The 23659-nt window shown below is 32.2% G+C and overlaps 1 protein-coding gene across 4 annotated transcripts; it reads left to right on the forward strand.

Annotated features, from left to right (window-relative positions):
* The first annotated feature begins 1043 nt into the window (after positions 1-1043).
* LOC132757041 (uncharacterized) lies at positions 1044-23499 on the forward strand. Of its 4 annotated transcripts, none has more exons than XM_060748220.1 (3): positions 1044-1068; positions 14823-14973; positions 15753-17392. In XM_060748220.1, exons 2-3 carry the CDS (start codon positions 14857-14859, stop codon positions 16596-16598), a joined length of 963 nt encoding a protein of 320 aa, XP_060604203.1. In that variant the 5' UTR covers positions 1044-1068; positions 14823-14856; the 3' UTR covers positions 16599-17392. The 4 variants fall into 4 exon arrangements, with proteins under 4 accessions (XP_060604203.1, XP_060604205.1, XP_060604204.1 ...); XM_060748222.1 differs by lacking the exons at positions 14823-14973; positions 15753-17392 and adding exons at positions 20713-20855; positions 21728-23499 and having other exon boundaries at positions 1046-1068; XM_060748221.1 differs by lacking the exons at positions 1044-1068; positions 14823-14973; positions 15753-17392 and adding exons at positions 11227-11396; positions 20713-20855; positions 21728-23499.
* Positions 23500-23659: the final 160 nt, after the last annotated feature.

The following is a 23659-nucleotide window of genomic DNA, read 5'->3' on the forward strand; positions in this document are numbered from 1 at the left end:
TTTGTCATGACGCGGCTCAAATATTTCAACCAATGACATTCTTTCTCTTTACTGTAAGAGTTGGTTAGTAAAAGAGTACACTATTTTCAGATCACCATATTTCTCACTATTCAAATCTGGATTATTTCAAATTTATGTATAGGTTAGAGTGCATATTGGGTGTTCTTCGTAAATAAGAAAGCTAAAAAGGAGCGGAGCTTGCGAAGCGACTGTAGCTTTCTTATTTACGAAGAACATCCAATATGCACTCTAACCGGCTTAGTGCTCCACCCACTTGCGTTTTATAATAAAAAACGTCCAGTTTATATATTAAAATCTGTTCTATTAAGATTTGAAACCTGAAAATTTGAAAAAACCTCGTCGGCGATTGGCTTAAAAAAATCGGTGAGCACTAATTAGCTAAATTGTATGCACATTGATCACTCTGGATAGATGGCTGCCTGATCAATCGCCCAAGAAGTTTAGAAAAACAATCTGTTTATAAACATGTAATCGTAACTGCATATGACCTTATCAATTTCTAAACACTCTTTTGTAAATTGTTCATATGAAAATAACTTCCCTGTTTAATTCAACATCTATAACATCCTTATCATAATAAAATATGTTAATGTTATTTAATAATAAAAGATTTACTTCCATTATTAAAAAAGAAACATAGCTAAGCTGTCATATAATTTCAAAGTGGTTGTGGAATACCATTTTTTGTATTGTCCAGGTCAAGCAAATATAACTTGCAAGACTTACTTGTTTGGTATGAGATAAAACACAACACTTAGGTTGAATGAAATAGGGCATTTAATAAATGCCATAAATGACAAATGTTACATAATAACAAACATGGCATGAACACACTTGTATCGAAATAACCAAACTTGGAGGTAAAACCCGCCAAAAAGGGAACCTTCCGCCACCCAGAGACACTTGACTAGAATATGAGCTTTTATCTCTAAAAATAGATTGACGCATGCGCATTTTATGGTAGCAGTTTATTTACCGTCGCTGTCATATTATTACGAGAAGTTAAGGAGTAAACAGTTTATACGATGTCGATATATATTTTAACAGGTATTTATCTCATAAAACAACTTTATTCATTATTTTATTTTATATTGAATACGTTCATGCATATAATAGAAGGTAATTTATTGATTTAACGTACTTGTGTTCAACCATATTTTGTAACTCCGATAAAAAGAGGGTTAATGCACTATTTACATGATTTAAGGATGCATTTCAACGCATTTAAGCACGTCCGAATAATCTAATAAGTTCGAGGGCATCTGGTGATGTAAAGGCAAGAAAGTAAGTTGCACGGTTGCTATCCTTTCATCAAATAATACATCTAAACCGGCTATTCCGCCGCATTCCGTTATCTGTATTGTGTAGAAAGTTACTATTGACTAGTTCGAGTTAGACGTCGTTTGTCATAACTTGTTGATAATACATGTTACATAACTCCCTGGAACCGCTTTTGCAAATATAATGTCGCGCCCTGGGTCACGCATTTTCAAAAACGTGCAACAACCACAGCAACAACTCAGAATCTTTCAGTTAATGTTACTGTTTCTTTTCTATTAATGTATACCTCGTAACGTGACTTGTCATTTAATGTAAAAATATATGTGCAATAATTTTCATTGCTAAATACAATGAGACATTTTGCCTCCCGTTTAAGGTATCGATGACCTTACATTAAATGAATTTTTGCTTGAAAGTTACGTTACAGTACTTGATGTACATCTTGGGCAAGGGCTTATCTGAGTTTATTTGAATATATACCAAGCTGAGGTTTCGGACTAAATGGTTGCTACGACTAAATGATAGGGGATAAAACGTAAGAAAACAAGTGTTGTGTAACCAGTTTCGGACATATACATTGCATTTTGAAACATTCCTCTCCGAATATGAGTTGAATTATTCTGCTTCGTATTAATCAACGTAAGATAAATTAATTTTATTTATACCTTTAATAAATGTGTTCCTTCTTCATTAATGTAAGTGTCAAGTGCATTTAAATAATATGAGCCGCGTCACGAGAAAACCAACTTAATCCGCGCAGTCTGATCAGGATCCATGCTGTTCGCTATCAGTTTCTCTACTTGTAAACGAACAGCATGGATCCTGATCAGACTGCGCGGATACACAGACTGGTCTGGATCCATGCTGGTCGCAAACGCATTACTTTGGTTTTGTCGTGGCGCGGCTCATATGCTGTTTTCAATGACGTCACCGGTCTAACAAATATTAAAGCACACTTATAATAAGTTTTTGTTGGACACTACAGTGTTTCTGCGTGTGAATGTAATTGACATTTTTATTAAATGCTCATTATACAGGCCGTCTTTTGAGAGCATTTTACTGGGTATTTTAGTTACTAAGTATTCAAACAATGATTTAATTCCTTGTTGAATTTTTTACCATTATATTTTAGTAAAGTGCGGTCTTATGAAAAATATAATAGCGCACATTATTTCAGAAATCATAGCGCAGTCAGGCAGCAACAAATTTAACAGACCGACGGGAAAGGCAATGCTTTTGCAAAACAATTAACAACAAAACGTTCTTTATATTCCTTTTAGTGAAATTTTTACTATTTTTTTTAAAATAAAATGTCATTTTTTATCTTATTTTTCATTTGTCGTATATGGAAAAAATATTTAGGAAAGGAAGAACCGGTTGTTCTTTTCGAAATATTGCTTTTTAAACTACGTTAAATAGGACGACATCTGAAATTTAAAAAAGTGCCATTTGTGATTTAACTTATATATTTTTCCAGTGCGATCTTTCAGTTTTTCAAAAACATTTGCTAGATTTAATTGATTTGTTCAATGACAACTTAATATGATACACTTTTCAGTTATATCAACTTATACTTGCGCTGCATAATTATATAAGCACAGTAGACCGCGACGAACAGATTTATTTATTCATAACAGGCTGACATAAAAGCTTTATCCCAGCCGCAATAATATGTTTGCAAAACGAGCTCTGAAATAGGATCTACTTGTTTATATTTTGGAAAATTCCCTTCCATTTCAGCTGAATTATTTAAATCACGCAATGTAAATACTATTCAAATCAAGTCAACTATTCAAAATCAATCGCTAAGCAGATCAAAATAAATAAACCTTTATGTTATACCATTGACGTCAATTTCCTCAAAAACATGCAGTGCTGCATTGTATCATATGTCTTTGCGGGGTTCTATAAGAAAATAATTGAAAATAAATATATGGACGAATTGTTGTACAATATTATTTTGAAGTGAATTTAGACCTCTTTACTGGGTAGAGTCATGGGTTTTTTTGTGTTTTTTTATTGGTTTTTTTATTGGGTACTATCAGAATTTGCACCTTGAAAATATATTTTGGTTATAATTTACTTAGTTATTACCTTAAAAAGGAATGAGTATTTTTATAATTTTGTTTACCTTTTTTATATTTACTATATATTTATTCATTTATCCCAATTTCATCATAAAGCTTGGACAATGCCACCTATTTTGTACAATAAGTGATAAGTTTTACAAGTATGCTCATATCACAGTTGGAGGTGACCCTCTTTTCTGTATTTATTACAACAAAATTTATCAGTTCACGATAGATTTTGCAAACAATCGAACACTACACCAAACTCCGTATGCCTAAGCTTTATGTCAGATATTGTGCCTTAGCAATTTTCTTTCTTATTTCTAAACAAGTTGACGGAATTTATGAATTTAGAAGAGCTATCTTGGGGAAACTTACATTAATCATTTAAAAGGAAGATGGAGGATGAATGGCATAAAAATAAATACTTTTGTCAATCAAAACATCACAAAATGGCATGTTTGTTTTACAAGACTCAACAGCATGAATCTCAGATTGATAATTATTTTTTCACTCTCAGCATTGCTAATTGCGGTCGACAAAAAAGAAATAAAACATTTATAGAGTCCCTTGTTGACAAAAAAAACAACTTGAATTATATATAATTTGAAAAAGGCTTTACTCATGAAGTTATAAGTTATTGCACTATTAAGTCTTTGGCTTTACTAATGAAGTTATAAAGTTAATGTACCGACCGAGATAGAGTGTAAATGGTTTTAAATACATGTAGTATAAGAATCTTCATCTTTTTAGTAGAAAACAACTAAACAATTGAAAGGTGTATTCAGCGATGAACTCTACACATATTCTCATCCTGCAGCTTTGCTTTTTATTTGTGTCATGTGTCAAGGTCTCTCAGATAGAGTTTACAAAACAGGAGGAAATGCGACATTGACAGTTGAGGTAAACATTTTAACTAAAGAAGCCTTAGATCAGTAAATAATAACAATAATAATAATAATAATAATAGTAGTAATAATAGTAATTATGATAATAATAATTATTATTATTATAATAATAACAATAATAATAATGATAATATAATGATATTAATAATAATAATAATAGCAGTAATAATGATAACAATGATAATAATAATAATAATAAACAAAAAACAATGATTAAAAAAAAATAATCATTATACGAGTATAATAAATGATGATGATGATGATGATGACGTTGGTGATGATGAGAAGCAATTAATTCATATCACTTGCTCTGTTTCGCTTTATCTCGAGAAAATAAGACTACAACTGTTTCAACTGGTAAATATTGATGTATGGCAGCTTTAAAGACTGTCTTTTATATTCCGTACATTTAATAATTGCATAAGAGCAATGGCAAATGTATTGAAACTACGACATTATATCTTCGTTCTACAAATAACATAGAAATTTAATACTTAGAAAAAAACGTAAATCAAAGCCGGGTACTAAAATTGACTAATTGCACAATGTTATTTAAATGTACCTTCTTAGTGTCAATGTTGAATTTTGAAAATTTGGTAATTTCTCAATTATTGCAACTTTTTTGTTTACTAACAACGGCGTTTGTTTTAATATAATTTTTTAGGATATGAAAACTATGAAAGAAGATATAAGGAATAATGCTGAAAGCATGAAAAACATTATCGAAGACGTTAAGACTATTGAGGAAGAGTTACAAAGTATGTCTGACCTTGTGCACAAAACATTATTAACTTTCAAAAATGCCTATAGGCCTAATCAAATACCTGGAGCTGATACCATCCCAAATGAACATCCTGTGGAATATCAGCTTAGTGAAGAGTTAAAAGTAAACATAGACAAAATAATTTCCTGTGCAGATGGTCGCGAAGGTGATACGACGGGAATACCGTCAGTTGAATACAGGCATATGCTTAATAAGATTCAATTGCTTTTGAAAAATGTTGTCAAAGACCAATCCATGATATCTGGAAGAATATCAGCATTGACCCAACAAGAAAGCGAGTCCGTCAAGTCCGCAGCTGGCTGTTTCACCATAGTTAAAGTTATATATCTGTTGCCAATATTTTACAAATTATTGTTTGAATTCCGGTAAATAACAATTTCACAAAATTTGTTTGAATAAAACAGGTTTATGCATTTCCTTCAGAGAGAATGGTACATACACAAAACCATTGATTGTCTGTTGAAACACTACATAAATAGTGGCACAAAATTTTGTTACTTAATAGTTTATTCTGTTTACATGCATTATTTACATGTGCTTAATAACAAAGCCATTACAATACTTTCAAAATTTGACATACTAGTTTTGAAACAACAGAATTGTACCGTTTCTTAATTGTATGGGAAAATGTGCTATATAACTCTACGACTTAATACCCTTTAACACTAATGACACTGATATGGAGTGTGATTATGAAATAAATGCTTACAAAAGGCGCCCACCCAGACAATAGAGTTTTCAATTGCAATCAGTGTTTGTCCGTAAATAGTTAAGTGCACATGGTCTTTCTGATATGTGTCAACCGTTTATTTTAAATATTGTGAAGTTTTGGCGTATTGTTTTTAAATTGTATATATGAAAGCAAAATTGCCATGAGTTTCAGGTTTCCCAATTTTTTTTAAAAAAAAATTATTTTATTGATTCATTTTTTATTTTTTTATTATTTTTTTTGATAACATAAAACATTTATACTCGTACATTAAATGCCTGAATGAGTCTGTTTTTTACCAACCTGTAAATAATATGATACTGTAGCGTAAAATGTGACCCTTCTTAATTAGACTGCAATGTCAAATGTATACTGCTATTTCATCCATTTTATCTTTAGTTTTATATGTGTGATTGTTTTCTCTAACCTGGATATGAATAAAAATTTACCAAACTGGCAAACTAATTCAATTCAATTTCAGAGACAGTAACAGATTTGTTTGTCAAAAATAAAAATGGTAAACATTTGAGAACTGACTTAAACTGTCAAAAACTTAAAAACTTGTTTTTGTAAATGGTTGTGTAAGCTCTCGATTGATATAAGTGTAATTCAGTTCAGTCTAGCTTTAACAGTAGCTCGATAAACGTTTTCTACTCGTAAAAAGTAAAGCTAAAATGGTTTGGAAAAGGTCTCCTTTCACTAACCAAATATAGTCCTATATCAAGAACCGCTGTATTCTTGGTATACAGGCGAAATACATATTTAATAAAATATGTCGTGTTTATGGGAACAATGAGCTCTTTTTTATCTGTCATACGATGGTGTAAGAAATCTAAAAGTGGTGTGGATTCAGTAAAAGGATGCATCTAATGCATGCATTCTGAAAAATGCATATTCGCCAAAAATGTTTGGAAGAGTGAACGATTTTATATTGCTACTGATGCAAGATTTACAATTAGATATGAAGCTAAATGCGTTGGTATATCTGTAGGAGCCGCTCTTGCAATTTTCAGACGTGTAATAGAATATCAGAAGGATAAGTGCCAGATGGATATCCCATCTCCTTACAAAAGAGCAAAAGCTTACTCGAACAATTGATTAAACAGTTCCCTAAACACGACATTCGATCTGTCGCAAACATAATCACTGGCGATGAGACGTGGGTTCCCTTCTATGAGCCAAAGCGAAAGATACATCACAAAATATGGGCAACCAAAGAAAGTCAAGACCTTGCATATCAAAACGCACAATGAGCGTCAAAAATGGCATGTATGTAATTGTCTTTAACAGTCAGGGTCCTGCTATTCAAATTACCGTACAATAGGGGTTAATCTGTAAATGCCAAGTTTTACAAAGGCAAGGTCCTTCATAAATTAAAGAAATATTTCAAAAACCGTCGACCAGCACCTGGTCTCCTTAGTGTCGGGTTTTTGCATGACAATGCTTCGTCACACAAAGCGGTCATTGTACGAGAATATCTGAAACAGGAAAAGCTTTTAAAGCTTCCTCACCGTCCTTATTAGCCAGAAAGTGTCCCTTGTGACTTTTTCCTATTGCCTAGGCTCCAAAAACACCTTGCTGGAAGAAAACATCAAACGCGAAAAAAATCTCGGTTTGGCTATTTTCCAGTGTCTGAACAGTATACATCGAAAAGATTATAAAAACGCATTTAAAAATGGATTAAAAGACAAAAGCTTTGTATATCACATGGTGGTGAATATTTTGAAGGATTGACGTAAATATTTTGGCACTATTTGTTAAGCACTTCTGAAAATTGACCCAGTTGCATTCATATTTGAACACTCCTCGTATATACTTTAAAATTTAACATTTAATGTTGCGCACACTCTTTGCATGTTTGCCAAATTTGAATAACCATGACATATCTAGTTGAGTTTTTTTTCACATGAAACAAGTATTGTTTAGGAATAATTTATGTTTTTATTCAATTCCGACCTATATTAGTATAGTAATTGATAATTGTTTTTAAGCTTATTTTTCCCCTTGGAAAAACGAATGCTGGTAAAATAGACACATAAGAAGCATAGCCGTGTCAAAGTAATGATTCCTCGTACTACCTTGTACATAAGTACTTCTTATTTCTAACGAGCAGACCCTCAAGTGACTAAAATGATCTAACGTGTTTAACAATAAAGCTTTAAATTAGTATATATGCGTATACGCCTCAGAAATCAATTTCTTTTATTCTTCTTGAGGAAACATTTGTTTATGAATTGAAAAGCTCTTAATGGACCATACAATGGACTGATGGAATTCTTGAATATGGCACTCTATGGTTTCTGTCTTGCAAGTGTTGGTTAGAGTCAATAAACATGCATATTTGAATAGTTACAATGATGTTTGTAAAAGATGAGCCTCTGAGATCATTTTAGATGGCCTTCAAAAATATAGTACAATCAAGGTCATTAATGATTACATAATAAGATTAATAATTCTGATGGTGATGGTGGTGGTGGTGATGGTGATGATGATGAATAAAGAAATTTTGTAGATAGTTGTGCTAAGAACTGCTGAATTCAGGTGAACGTACATAAATTGAAAAACAATATGGATCTCCTTGCGACATAAAAATGCAGGAAGGTAGGCAAAATTTGAAGAACAAGGGAAAGGATGAAAAAGAGAAGGCAAAACTAGAAAAACGATTGGAAAGAGGATACTTTCCGTTAACTACAAATAAAAAGCAGGGACACAAACAGTGTCATCACAATTGACATGTAACAATAAACAAGACAACCGAAAAATTATACACTTTTGATCTTACCCTGGGTCACTTATACGTCGGCTTGTTAAGGGATGAAATATCCTAGTCAAGCATACAAAGTATGATATTTACAATGTACATTACACATATATACTTAAACAAAACAGCTATACTTCTGAACGTTAAACAAATTTACCTTTGGCTTAACACTTTCATGAAGATAATTTACCACAAATCACAGTTTTCGTACTTTAATCACATTTTACATATGCCTACAAATTGAATCCTCATGATACCATGTATACTTTAATTCTCTTTGACAGATTTCTAGTAAAAATAAATTTTTATGCTAATAAATGAAACGTTTATGTCTTAATAGACATTTATTAAGCATTTGCAAGGAATTTAAGATTTTTTGCAAGCACATGTTCACAATGTGAGTTGATATTTTTTAAGAAATATTTTTTCTTGTATGATTTTCATGACAAATCCTTCCCCAGCTAATGTGCATTGCTCAGTTTGATAAAATTCAGCACCAGATAATATTATTGTACATTGTATACATGTGTTTTACATATTGTAAAGTTTTGATAATAGCTTAAAATCATCGTTCATGTACCCGTACTAAGTATTGGGATATTAAATGATCATATGTTGTTTTTTTATACTAATTTGTGCCGGGAGAATATAATTATGATATTGTTGCTTTACATTTATAATATTTAAGGGCACCGTTTTCATCTGATCCTCTTAGCATTATAATGATATTGCATTTATCTCCTTGTTAAATGACCATTGTCTGTCGTTACGGCTATCTAACATAATCATCATGTTACTTGACTGACCAATATGGTAATTTAGTTTCATGTTGCATTGCGAAAGTATTCCCTTCATCTTGCATTAACTTCGTCTGCGTTTCCTTCAGTTTATGCTTCGCGTATTGCCTACATCATGTTGAATTGCATTCATGTAACGTTACCTTCAACTTAAATTGTCATCGTTTTGCATTGTCACCATATTGCATTTAAACCGTTCTGTTGCACATTAAACGTTGTTTTGAAACTTTGTTTTCTTGATTTTGTGGCAAACAGTCCTATGTTTCTGCAAAGTAAATAGTGCAAACATGTTCTATATTTTCTTTTCTATCAAAACTAGCAATTTGTTTTTGCTTAATTCATAATAAAATGTCATGTGTTTCTATTGCTGCAAACGAAGCGTATGTAAATACATGTAAACAAATATATATCTAGAAGAACGATTTAACAAATGTTTCTCATACTTTATCAAAACATCCGAGTAAAGCTATTCATGAAAGTGACTGCTTACGAATGCAAGTTTTGAAACACGACCTAATTGTTAATGATCCAGGAAACCCCCTTCCATACCCGCTGAATAAGCAATGCGTACTTGTAAATTATTCGGGAAACCCCCCTTGATATCCGCTGAAGGTAGTTCAAAATATGATCTACTTCTTTCAGGTAGGGTGATCATATTACCTTTGTTTAGAGCAACATTTGGGTCCCGCGAATGGCTTTTGTTAATTACTGCGTCGTATCTTTTAATATTTTATACATAATCCGTGTTCAGAAAAAATGCATTCCTATTCCAATGGAAAATATTTTCCATATTAGCTCTTGTAGTTTTCCCGATATGCCTGCAGAAATTGTGAAACATATTTTCATCAAAATATTGCCGCATTGGAAAGTTTCTGCAAGATTATCGGGACAAGGCCAAGATCATATACCACTGAATTCAGTAAATAGCACCGGGAGCTAGCTAATTGTTTATTATTCAAATATTAAAAGATACAAGTGATGACGTAAACAATTGTCACGAGATTACCATCCCGGTTCTTTATAATTTGGGCAGTCATAATTTCTTGTGGATAAATGAATTATACATTAAGCATATATCTTAATAGTGTTCACCAGGCAAGTATACGAAAGAAATGAACGCTAAGCATGGTATACCTTAATAGTGTACGCTTCGTATGTATAGCTAAATATCATACGCTTTGAATGATGTACCTAAATATTGTACGCTTAGCCTGTATAGCTAAATATTGCACGCTTATCATGTATATCTAAATAGTGTACATTTAGCAAAATTACCTAAATAATGAACGCTTAGTATGGTGAACCTAAATAGTGTACACTTGACATGTATAGCTTGATATTGCGCACTTAGCATGTATATAAGCGAGTGCAGTTGCTTGAAATCTGAAAAGTGTACACTTTGCATGATGTACCTAAATAGTGTTTGCTTTGCATGTATAGCCTCATATTAAACGCTTAGCATGTAAATTTAAAAAATAAATATCTAGTGAGTTTGCCTATAGATTAAGTACTATCGTTGTGTATGAAGAATTGTACAAGTATACTGAAATGTTGCGCACTTAGCATGATTTGCATAAATAATGTACGTTTAGCGTGGTTACCTTGATATTTCACGCTTACATTACGCATTTATCATTAATTCCTAAAGCTTATAAAAGTTCGTGTAACTATGTCAGTACATGTTTTTGAAACGTTCGAATGACGATATTTATTACCCTTCCAGATTTTTTTCATATAATTAATATGCACAATAAGATATTTCAAAAGCATAAAATATAAAACCAATGGCCAGGTAAAATTAAATAATATCGACCACATGATACGATTTAGTTGCTTTTGCTATTCTTTGCAAGAACGGAAGTGTTCGCTAAAATTATTAGACCAAAATAACACATCGACTATTTCAAACTTGAATGCTTTAGTTCAAGGTTTGTTGTGAAAAACATCTCTTAAACTGATTGACGCATGCGCATTTAAGGAGAACAATTTATTTTCTGAAGCAGGTAATAGCGTTACGGAACGTTTAGGAGTAAACAATTTGTATTTTGCAGATATATATTAAACAGGTATTTATTTATATAATGGAATATATTTTTTACCTTATATTAAAATTAATATTTACCAGGTAAATAGTACGTTATAGAGATACTTTTGTTTAAAAAAGAATTCATTTTCAATCGTATTTAATGGTTCTTTTAATTGAGGGTTAGTGCAGCTTTTTTCCTGCAAAAGCATAAAGACGCACTTAAATCCCATGTGTACAGGACGAGTTATTCCGAGTTACATTATCTGATTCTTTTTTTTTCTATTTATTTATTTATTTATTTGTAGACTTATTTCAATAAGGAGAAAATTGTGTCATATGTCTTTATTTGCTGGTTCGAATTCTTTGTTTATCAATTATGTTTCTGTAATGAAAATTAGAGACCATTTGATCTCTATAAAAGCTTACATTTTGCTCAATATCTCTATGTAATTTTTTGTTGAAAAGCTGGGGAAAAGAAAGTTTATTCTATATGTATAACCATTGCAAAACATATTTTTTCAACCTTAATAGAAGTTTGGTGGGAGGGCTTGAACAGCTGTAAACATTAACATGTATATGTATTATAAAAAGTAAAGCACATTGTAAAAGCACATGCCATTTATCAGAAATCAGAAAAAATATGTATATTGTGTTGATCCTTATGATAACGATGTAAAGATGGATCAAATTGTCTTTATTGTTAAATATTTGACATGACGCCCACAGTCATGCATATTTGGGGGAAAAAACAACAAAAACATGCAAAAATCAGGCGTTCTTACGTAATTTTGTCGTTAATGCCAGTTTCCTTCTACATTATAGTAAGAATATTCCCTGGGGACTATTCTTTCTATGTGTCAAAGATTTAAATGCATCACTAAATTGTGCTCGAAATTTTATCTCACTGTTTAGGGTCAAAGACGTTTTTCATGACAAAGGAACACACATTTTGTGTTATGTAAGGATTGAGCATATCTTTCATATTATTTTTCTCTATAGACAATTTGAAGGGCAAGTTGACTTCAGACAAAGGAGAGCTAGGCTCGGGGTAGTTTATCCTATCTGTTTACAAGTCCGTGCGATTTGCTGTGACTTTGTCGTGTTATTTCACTTTAACTTGCTGACTGTCTTCAATGTCCAGCTTTAATTCTAGAAATTTGTGATATCAACTTAAGGATATTAAGATAAGAGTTTAAAGTTAGATGTACAGATGAATAGGCTAACCAGTCTCTATTCTGTTGGCAAAAGGCTACTCACTTTTTATTATACAAGGTGAGGGGTTCTACTGTAATTAATATTTATCGGTGTAGTTTCGTCTGGCAGGTTATTGTTTTATTATTTAACTTGTACAAAAATAGTCCGTTCTCAATTTATCATTTATTTGCGCTTATACTCTGTATAAGTTGGCAACGACAGAAGGGAATGTTGAATTATCAGCACAATTGAAATAGATAAATAGATATAAACATGGAACAAGTAAGTTCATAAGAACTTATCCGAAACAGGCATTGTTAACACATGCATCTTTTTTATGAATTGCGAGATCGGAGCTCGGTCGAGATAATTAGCGCTTAAAACCGAAATAGTTTCTGATTTAGGCCTAAATGGTTTCTGATTTATTACCGATAGGTTTTCGATGTGAAAATAGGTCATACGGTCATCATAAAGGAGGATTTCCTGAAGACGGTGTGTGTTACGGTTAAGTGAGCACCTACCTTATTACTTGCCTATTCATTGTTACTTGGTTTGTAAACGGGTAGTCACGAGAAATCAAATCGCAGCAGCAGCAGATTTTTCTGATGCATTTACATCATTTTGATACGAACTTTATAGCTTGTAAGAAATGCAATGTCTCATCGCGCAAATGCTGGATGTTCTTTGGTTGCATTTAATAACGTGTAAAATATACCTAAATATAGGTATGTATATCTAAAACTTATAACCGTTCGGGTTAGCAAACTATTATCTATTTCTCGGTGTTCTTGATGACACACAGCAAGTTTAACTTGTTTTGTTGATGTACTTGGTGGCATTTTAATTAATCAAGGTTGATTAATCATACTTTTATTAGGTAAATTAACCCTTTTATGTTCACATGCTATTGACACATTATTGCCAGTTTTTTAATGACACCAATATTCATATTGTGACCACCTATATTGTGTAGAATTTTAAACATAACATATCTACTTTGTGCGAAGTAAAACATGTTTATTTTATAATTACAAAGAGACTGTGTAGTAATTACTAATATTTCATAATATCAAATTTGAGCATAGAATATCTTTAAATTTTGAAGGTGATTATATTTCATATACAGCACTGAAAATATTTTGGTCAATCAACAATTTCAAACAATATGATATATAAATACTGACATGGATCATAGTTGTTATAAATATAATCTATTCATTTGATTTTAATCTATATAATCAATATTCGATATATTTCCACAAACTCCTCGAGTGGTGCTGGTTACGTGACATTTTTAGACGCATGATTCCTTGTATTCTCCTCCTGCTTATCATACGAGTATGTTCACCTTTATCACATTTACAACAGTATCCGTAAAATACATTATTATCTAACTTTTATTTACTTACTTAAATTCCAACTTGAGAGCTTGGAAAATATTATCCAAGTAATATGATAAGTACAAACAATAAGTTTGAATGATTTATGATTTCCGGTTAAACTCCAGATGTTACAAAGTATTATTTGTATCATCATATTTCAGATGCCAGTGTCCCTGCATTCAGTATCCTTGCCACCAGGCTAATTATTTTGAACAGATCGATCACCTCTTTTGCAAACAGTTTGGTAATACAAATGACGCCGAAAGTCTGAGCGTTATATCGGGTTTTACGCCGTCTGGAAGTTGTTTCATTAAATTCTGAAAAACAAAAATGATAAAGTAAAAGAAATAGGCAGAACACATTTTAATAAATCAAATATTCTATAAAACTCTTAATGATAAACATAAGCCAACGTTTGTTGTTGTTTTTTTCACATTATTAAAATGAAACAGCTGCGGGTGTCGAATAGCATAAAGCATATAGTTTTATCATCTAAGCTATAACAAAAAGGCATGTGTACTTGAAAGCACTTGTAATCATGCGATTTATGTTAATAAAATTTATTGCCTCTCGTCTAAGCTAATCGTGACCGAGAAAAGAAATTATAGTTTTCCTTGAAGTTCGCGGAATTGGATTTAGTTCCTTGACGTCAAACAACTCTTTACCCGCTCATGGTGTATGTGAAGGATTCATCTTCTTCAAATGATTGCCACCAATTGCAAAACATTTATGTTTTCTCTGAATCCATTCGTTAAGCCAGACACTGTTACTAATAAAATGCCTTTTAGGACAGCCCTCGTACACTGCTATGTTGACAAAAAATCCTGAATAGTGTAAGCAGAGTGTAAATGATTTTGAATATTGTTTAAGAATCTACGTCATCGTTACAGTTGAAGTACAAACAAACTGTAAGGTGTTTCAACCATGAACATTGCAAACATCGTCATCCTGCAGCTGTGCATTGTATTTGTGTCATGTGACAGGCTTAGTCCATTGGAGCTAAAACAGCAGTTACAGGAAATGCCAACAGTGACAGAGCAGGTAAAAAGAAGCTTATGTAAATTTAGATCACTGATTTAATCTTTTAAAGATAAAAAGTTATTATCCCAGTATTCCAAAATGGTTACGTATTTGTTCTTAAACCTTGTACATTTCTAATATATTTAATTTACGCTTTACATTTATAATATGTCGAAGTTCTAATTGAATCGTGGTAACGAACTAAGAACAATAACCTAAACCTTTAACGATGCATAACACAAAGGCCAAGTAGACATTGATTTAATGGTTAAATCTTCGTCATTGTGCAAGACTTATTTCTAACTGAAAGCTAAGAATCTGGTTTAGCTCCGGGTGATTCTTCCATTTGCTCTACAACAAATTATAGCTTTAAGAGATTGAGGATCATAATATAATAATAAATAATTACAATAATAATTGTAAGTTAAAAGTTTCCTTGTTTTGGTTTCCCTTGTCGAAAAAAATAATATAACTGATCGTTATCATTTTTTTTAATGCTTTGTTGTTTTTATTTGTTTTTGTTTGTTGGAAATATTGAATGATACTGCGGAGTATAATAAGGGAGTGGATTGTGTTTTAATTTGTAAATTATGCCTTCATTCTATAATCTAAAGCCTTAATGCACAACATTGCCTAAATGCCTAGCTTTCACCCAGACAGATGGACAATTGACGTTGAACTTTAAACAAAATTTGAGGTCCAATTTGGAAAAACATAGGCAAATTCACAAATATTTTATCTTTGATGTTTACTTACAAATTTGAGACAAAGCCATTATGTGTTCGATATCTGTTTTTCAGGATATCGAAATGATGAAAGAAGGTATAAGAAATAATGCTGAAGGTATCAAAGTTATAACCAAGGGCATTCAGAATATTGAAGAACAGTTCAAAAGTCTGTCTGACCTTATTCATGAAACATTATCAGCCAGTGAGTCTACTACAATATCTAAAGAGGTTACAAGTTCAGATGAGCCACACAAGAAATGTGAGCTAAGTGAAGATTTGAAATCAAACATAGAAAAACTTGCCTCTTGTGCAGAAAATAACCAAAATGATACAAACAAAATACCGTCAGTAGGGGATATGGATATTCTAACGAAGACTGAATCAGTTTTAAATGAAGTTCTGAAAGGCCAATCCATAATATCAGAAAAACTGTTAGCATTTCCCAAACCTCAAAAGGATCCTGAAAACAAAGTCGGGGGTGGCTGTTTCAAGCTGGTGGATACCAATGAACCGGACGTAGAAGATGATAATGACAATAAATGCTTTAATATCAGCGCCCGCCCAGACAAGAGAGTTACTTTCCATTGCGGCAATAGAAATAGCCGTATAGCAGACGCAGTAGTTTCGGAAATCGGTGTCACTGGTCGCATCGAAGTTAGATATAACAACTTCTGGGGAACTGTATGTTACATGACATTTTCCCATGAGGACGGAAACGTAGCATGCAGATCAGCTGGATTTGCTAGAGGTGTACGAGCATACATAACTCTTCCTGGATCTGGTCAGATTTGGCTGTCAAATCTTCATTGCAAGGGTACCGAATCAGATTTATTTGATTGTGAAAGGGAGTTCCCTATTGGCGGTCATAGTTGCACCCATTCAATGGACTCTGTTGTTACATGTTTTTGGTTGCCTTAAATAATTTAAGACAATGGAATGAATGTGTCGTGAAAATCTGAAATGAACAGTGAAATGATTGCAAAAGACTTTTAATTAAGGAAGCTTTTCTTGAAACAAATGTAGTTGTTTATTTTAAAAGTGAATTAAAAACATGTCTGCCCGTAGACGTTTCACACATAAATGTTTTTATTAAATGCTTGATGCTAACGATTTTAGCTCACACATTGTATGTTTTGTAAGTAAATATTTCCTGCTAGATGTAAATAGTGCAGCGTATGAACAAAACAGGACAACCCGTACAAATGCACAGATAAACAAACTTAGCAACTGGAAGAACAATTGTTGCAGGTTGAATCTCCTTTGATATGAAATGTTTGTTTCTTTTGCAGACTATTCAATGTTAAATATCCTTTTAAGAAGCCGTTAGTTGTATTGGAGTCAAGTAGAGTGCAGTGTCTATCTCCTATGATATGTTGACATATGTTATTATCATGTATTGTCTGTTGTAAATAAATAAAAACATAACTCCATTCAGTTTTATCATACTTGAAAATTACTAAGACAAAATTTTATTCAATGTTAAAGATGTAGTAGAAAGTCGATTTTAATATGAACAATTGGAAAACTTATGTTGAGACATGGAAATTTCAGGAAAATGTTTGTGAAAAGAAAAGAATAATCATAGAATTACTTGGTACTCTATATAAAATATTAACCTATGTGTATACATTTAAAATATTTAGTTTTATGTATGTTTCCAAAATAACAATTTGTGATATTTTACAATAAATTACCGTGTTATTACCGTGTTATATACTTGTTTTGAGTATTTTCCCTTTCCTTAATTTAAAGAAAAGTTTCCCTTTTCTGCAAGTTTAAGATTTTTCACTTTTTCCTATCCAGCTAGTATTAGTATCATTAATTTTAAAATTTAAAGTTCATGTCAGCTATATATGAAAGAGTGGCAGGATGGCGGTGCATTTCAGTTGTTTGCTTTTGAGTTCGTTTTGTATAACGTTATTTTCCATATTTACTATTCTCTTATATCGTCATTATCATCGTCAATATAATATGTTTTAGTCGAGGGCATTTCCACTCTAGATCATTCAGAATCGCCTTTATAAAAACAGTGAGGCATGACTTGGGTTGTGGGATGAAAAGTACAATAGCATTCTTTAAATTACCACATTTCACAATTTCCTGTTCTAGCCATGCTATAGAGAAGCTATGTAAACTTTCAAATTAATTACATCGTGCTATAATTCAAACAATTGTTCACTGCAATACAATTCAACAACGAAAAATGCACACATAAACAAGTTTCAACACAATATAAATGTAACGTCTTTACTGTCCTGTCTGCAAGGCTTTGAAAGAGATATTAAGATGAGAGTTAAGATAGACAGGTAGAAAGACTTCCCTCTTTGTTTACTTCAATATTGAATGCATGAGTATTGCAACTGTTCATCAATGTGCATCTATATCATGTTGTTCAAAACAATATTAACTCACCAAACTTGACAAAAGCAGCTCAAACCATGTACTGCAACAGTTAGGTTTACATTCTAATTTCAATAACCATATGCTGTACAAAGTGCAATATTATTTCTTTTCTACGGAGCCCCTAAGGTGACATTTTCCACACTTTTTCTCGAACTTAATTCGTAATTACAAAATATTAATTCGTAATTACGAATTACTAATTCATTTTTACGAAATATTAATTCGTAATTACGAAATATTTTTTCGGTTAAAAGACAATGTATTTCACGTATCAACAAGTGTATCTTTTATACCAAAGATTAAAGAGAATAATAAAATATCAGATTAAAAGGAAAGTAGATAAAACTCTTTTTGATATATACAAATATTAATGACAAAATTGTTAACGAGATAAGATTGGCACACCTATGTATAACTTCTGTCACGAATAATCTAAGAAATTACTGTCCACTGAAGGCTTTCAAACATTTTTTTTGGATAAAAAAATATCTGATACGATTTGTGGTTTGAAAACAAAAATATCAGTAAACAACTTAATGACATGGACAACTTGTTTTGTTTGTTCTAGAATGAATAGTTACCGGTTAAGTGATATATGATAACCGCCAGATGATTATTTTTGCGGATTTCTAAATTCAAAATTTAACCATTTTCATGTTTCAATGTTGAATTCTGCTTATAAGCCGGTGCTAGGGGACGTGGCAATTTGCACTTGACAGTACCGTCCATAAACAGCCTTAATCAAACTAATCCTGCAACATTTTCAATGTTTCCGTTTCGGATTTTCTCCAGGGAACACTATTTTCTCTTTTCTAATGGAAGGTTATAGTGTTGTAATTGGTGTGGAAAACGTTTTGCCACATTGAATCAATAGACTATGTAATGTTGATGATCGGTTTTGAAAAAAAATTCTTTTTGTAATTTTTGATCAAGTAATTATGTATTTTTTTCGGAACGATTTGCAATGATAATCATCATTTTTATAAATTGTCATTTGAATTTATGCTTATTTTGCCGTATTTAAAAATTCGTTCGGTGTTTTGTGGTGGAGGTGAGGGGTCAAATGTTGTTTGTACTTAATCAAAATAAACGGTTTCTAATTAAAGGTTCATAAGAGGTTCAATTAATTGTTTTGATCGACATAAACTTGGCATTTATTAGTGTTACGTTAAATCAGAATATTAACCTCGTTCTGTGAATAATTTCAATCAATATGTCGGTCGATAAACACATACAAATTGTTACCCAATATTTGATGCATGTTTGCAAAACAAATTCTGAAATGAGATCAACTTATTCAAAATTGATACCCGCTGAATCATTTTAGATTACGCCATACAGACTCTATTCAAAATAACTAGGATCTTAATGGATGATCTGTCAGATCTGCACACAATTTGTAAGCATAATAAAATATATTGCGCCGTCGTTTTAGATTATAACTTGATACTATATATGATCATAACAACCTACAATCCAAAGACATTTGAAGGTCGTTTTTGAAAGAAAATAATTTTACAAAAAGAATTTTATTGAACGATAATTCCAATGAATAGAATGGATAGAATGAACTACATAAAAACCTTTTTATTTTAAACTTATTTTCATAGTATTATTACTTCGTCGTACGAAAACAACTAAATATGGGGTAGAAAAGTCCCCATTAAAATGTGTTAAAAGTTATTTAAATTGTGTACGTTATCCATTATCATCAGGTAAATTTACATTGTTGAGTACAATACACAGGTAAGCTATGTACTGACCCCAAACAAGTCCAGTAATGCACTAAATAATGTACTACAACATCTGTTTGACGAAAACACTCAAAATCAACAGTATTTTTGGAATGTATTAAAAGTAGTTTTTGCTTTCTTTAATTACAATTCAACCTTATATTGTAAGACTAGATGGTGTCGCAGACTGAATAAGGCATTTGATTCAAATCCATTGCCCTTAAAACATGAATTCTATCTAGTAAGAGCACAGATTGAAAATTGAATGCTTTATGATTGCGGTTAGACACCAGTTGTTTTCCCAGAAGTATGCCCATATCCCACTTAGCAGTGATCCTGATTTATGTACTAATTATTACATGATTAATCGTTTAAAACCTTTAGTCTGCTGAGAGTAGTTCCAAATAGCTTGGTACTTCACAAGACGGCGAAAGAATTAACGTTATGTCAGCTACTAGGCATTTTAAATTTAATCCAATTTCCATGGAATTTTAAACATTTTAGTAGATTAATATCAGCATTAATCTCAGCATGCAATGAGTAAAACTTAACATAACATTTTCCAATATTATTCAAGTTAAACGAAGGCAGGCAAATGATAAATGTGAATAAACACTGTCGACAGTCTAACCATCACGGAAGGGCATGTATGTTGTCCATTATTTGACATCGCCAGTCTGTAGACATTTCTATCTTCTTAACTAATTATGGTCGAGAACAAATTAGTATACATGTAGTTATATAGGTTTGTGTTGACTTACATTTTTACATAAGTTGAATAATTATGTCATTACATATTGACATGTGAGTAAGCCTTTGCACCGCCAGAGAGAATATCATTTATCAATGACAATGTGAGTATTAAAACGTATTTAAATCTTCATGTTATGTTACAGTTGAAGTACACAAGAATTAACAGGAGTTCTCAACAATGGAATTTTCAAACATTCTCATCTTGAAGCTGTGCTTTGTATTTGTTTCATGTTCCAAGATAAGTCCTGGGGATCTTAAACAGCAGCAACAAGCAATGACAGTACAGGTAAAACATTTTAGCTTAGCTCTTATGTCTTAGACCCCTATTATAAATATTCAAGGAAATGCTGATTGTTTATTTTAAATCTATGCGGTTTAAATGTGTAATAACATATTGCATATTAAATGTCTTTTTTAGTTATTTTAAATATTCACGTATATTTTAATCATAAAAGGAGCATTATATCGAAACTGTGGATACAAAGCTTTACAGAAGAAGCAAGAAGAAATACTTGTATCTAAACAGAAATTATCTCAAACTTAATTATCAAAAGTATATTGTGATGTGCTGGTTAAACCTCATTTTCTGATTGTGCAAAAGAATTTGTGCAAGACTTGCAGCTGGGTATCTGTTGCGTTTATTGCTCATTAAGCTCACTTGTCACGGAGTGGTAACGTGAGCTTTTTATGTTATTTGTTTGTTCGTCATCTCTGTCTCTCCGTCCACAGTTCACTCAAATGACATTTCCATTGAAACAAAAAAATTCAATCTTGATGAATCATGATAGAAATATTTCTTGCGTGAAGATCCACAAACTTTGTTCAAATGAAAAACAATGAATTTAGAATTGCAATCTATTAAAATCGTCTCCAACAGCTCATGACCTTAGACTTTAGAATTTAGTGTGTATTATCTCCTTTCGCTACTTTACAAAGTTTGTTCAAATTATAACCCCTGAATCAAAATTGATCCCGCCCAGGGTGATTGATTTGACATTGTTTGACATAGGAAACCCATAGGAAATTCTACCTCTCTGAAAATCCAATAATTAAGGCTTATAAATTTGTTGTGTAATGATGTATGGTGGATCATTTATCTAATGTCAAAATATATATAGCAAATTCAGGACAGAGGCATTTTGTGTTCATGTTTTTCAGGATATGCTTATGATGAAAGAAGGCATAAGGGATAATGCCGAAGGTATTAGAGCTGTTAACGGAGGCATCCAGAATATAAAAGAACAGTTCAAAAGTATGTCTGACCTTATTCACAAAACGTTATCGACTGTAAAGCATGCCAATGATTCTACGACAAAACCTAAACATGGTACCAGCGGAGATATGTCTCAAGTGAAATGTGAGCTTAGTGATGATTTGAAACTTAAAATGGAAAAACTATCTTCATGCGCAGAAAATGACCAAAACGGTGCAACGGCGGGAATATCATCAACTGAGTATAGGGATACTTTAATGAAGGTTGAATCAGATTTGACGGAAGTTCTAAAACATCAATCCAATATAACCGAACGACTGTCAGCATTACCTCAATCAGATTTTGAAAAGAAGGTCAAAGCTGGCTGTTTCACCTTAGTTAATACAAACAAACCGGATGAAGATGATGATAATGACAATAAATGTTTCAATATCAGTGCCATCAAACACAGTAGGGTAAGTGTCCATTGCGACAATAAAAATAGCCGTATTGTGGACGCGGTAGTTTCGGATATCGATGTCGTTGGTCGCATTGAAGTTAGGTATAACAATATCTGGGGTACAGTATGCAGATACTCGTTCAGTCATGAGGATGGGAACGTAGCATGTAAAGCGGCAGGATTTGCAAGTGGTGTATATGCAGACGAACAACTTCCAGGATCTGGTCAAATCTGGTTGTCAAATCTATATTGCAAAGGAACCGAATCAGACTTATTTGTTTGTGACAGAGAATTTCCTATTGGTGGCAATAGTTGCCCCCATTCCCTGGACGCAGTTGTTAGATGTTTTTGGTTGCCTTAAATGATGAAGATCCGAACTATGAACATATTTCAATGGTCTCGTGACAGAAAATCTATTCTTCAAGCAAGCGTAGTCTTTTTTTATTGAAAATGAGTTGAATTTCTGCGAGTAACTCTTCGAGAATACGTATATGCAAATCATTTGAGTCCTTGTAGATTGACTCCTACTATGTAAATAGTAATAGCATCGAAACATGAGGCACATATGATTTGTGCGAGGGGGCATAGCCCCCGAATGGTAAATCAGGTTGCCAAGTGTTTTGATGTTCTTTCTCTTTAGTATTATAGTCAAACATAAAAGCACGTTCCCTGTTGTCACAATATGAAACCCCAGAAAAAAGTAACCAATGAACGAGCATCTAAATATGATATTTGTATCGCTTTCCCTTTCTCTGCCGTCACAATTAGTAAATCCCGGCAAAAATGAGCCAATCAATGGGGTAACTAATACCTACACTCCAGTTAACGCACTGTGCATGTTTATGTATACGACACATTTTCAACAGAAATGTCCTAAAACTATGATACAATATACAATTAATCTCATTTTGTTACTTTTAAATATCGATGATGCTTATAAAAACCATTGTACATAAATCATGTAATCGCCTGATTTTTTTTTCAAACAACAATGCCGTAACTGTTATTCATGTTGCAAGATGTTTATGATACGTACGTTGTACAAGATATATCACAGGAAAATCTACGCAAATACATTGTGAAATAGACACATTAAAGTCAGGACAATTGATGCAAACATCACATTTTATAACAGGATCATTTCTTTTGTAACAAGTTAAAAGTTCAGTACCATATTTAAAAGCCGGTAGCTGTAATGGATTCGAGGTAGAGTATAGAAAACTTGCAATGCTAATAACACTTATTTTGTTATTTTTGTAAATAAAGTATTTAACTAAGTGTTTGTGGTTTTCAATTATTCCTTATGCTATTGTTTTCACGATGTTTATATTATAAACTAATTTACACAATATGAAAAATTAAATATGACGGACCAAAATATTTTGCTGCTGTCCTCACCGTTGTGTTTAGACCGTTTAGAAATGATGCGGCATTCTCC

This window comes from Ruditapes philippinarum, unplaced genomic scaffold (genome assembly GCF_026571515.1).
Source record: "Ruditapes philippinarum isolate M1 unplaced genomic scaffold, ASM2657151v2 ctg8019_1_1_1_1, whole genome shotgun sequence".
Taxonomy (NCBI): Eukaryota; Metazoa; Mollusca; class Bivalvia; order Venerida; family Veneridae; genus Ruditapes; species Ruditapes philippinarum.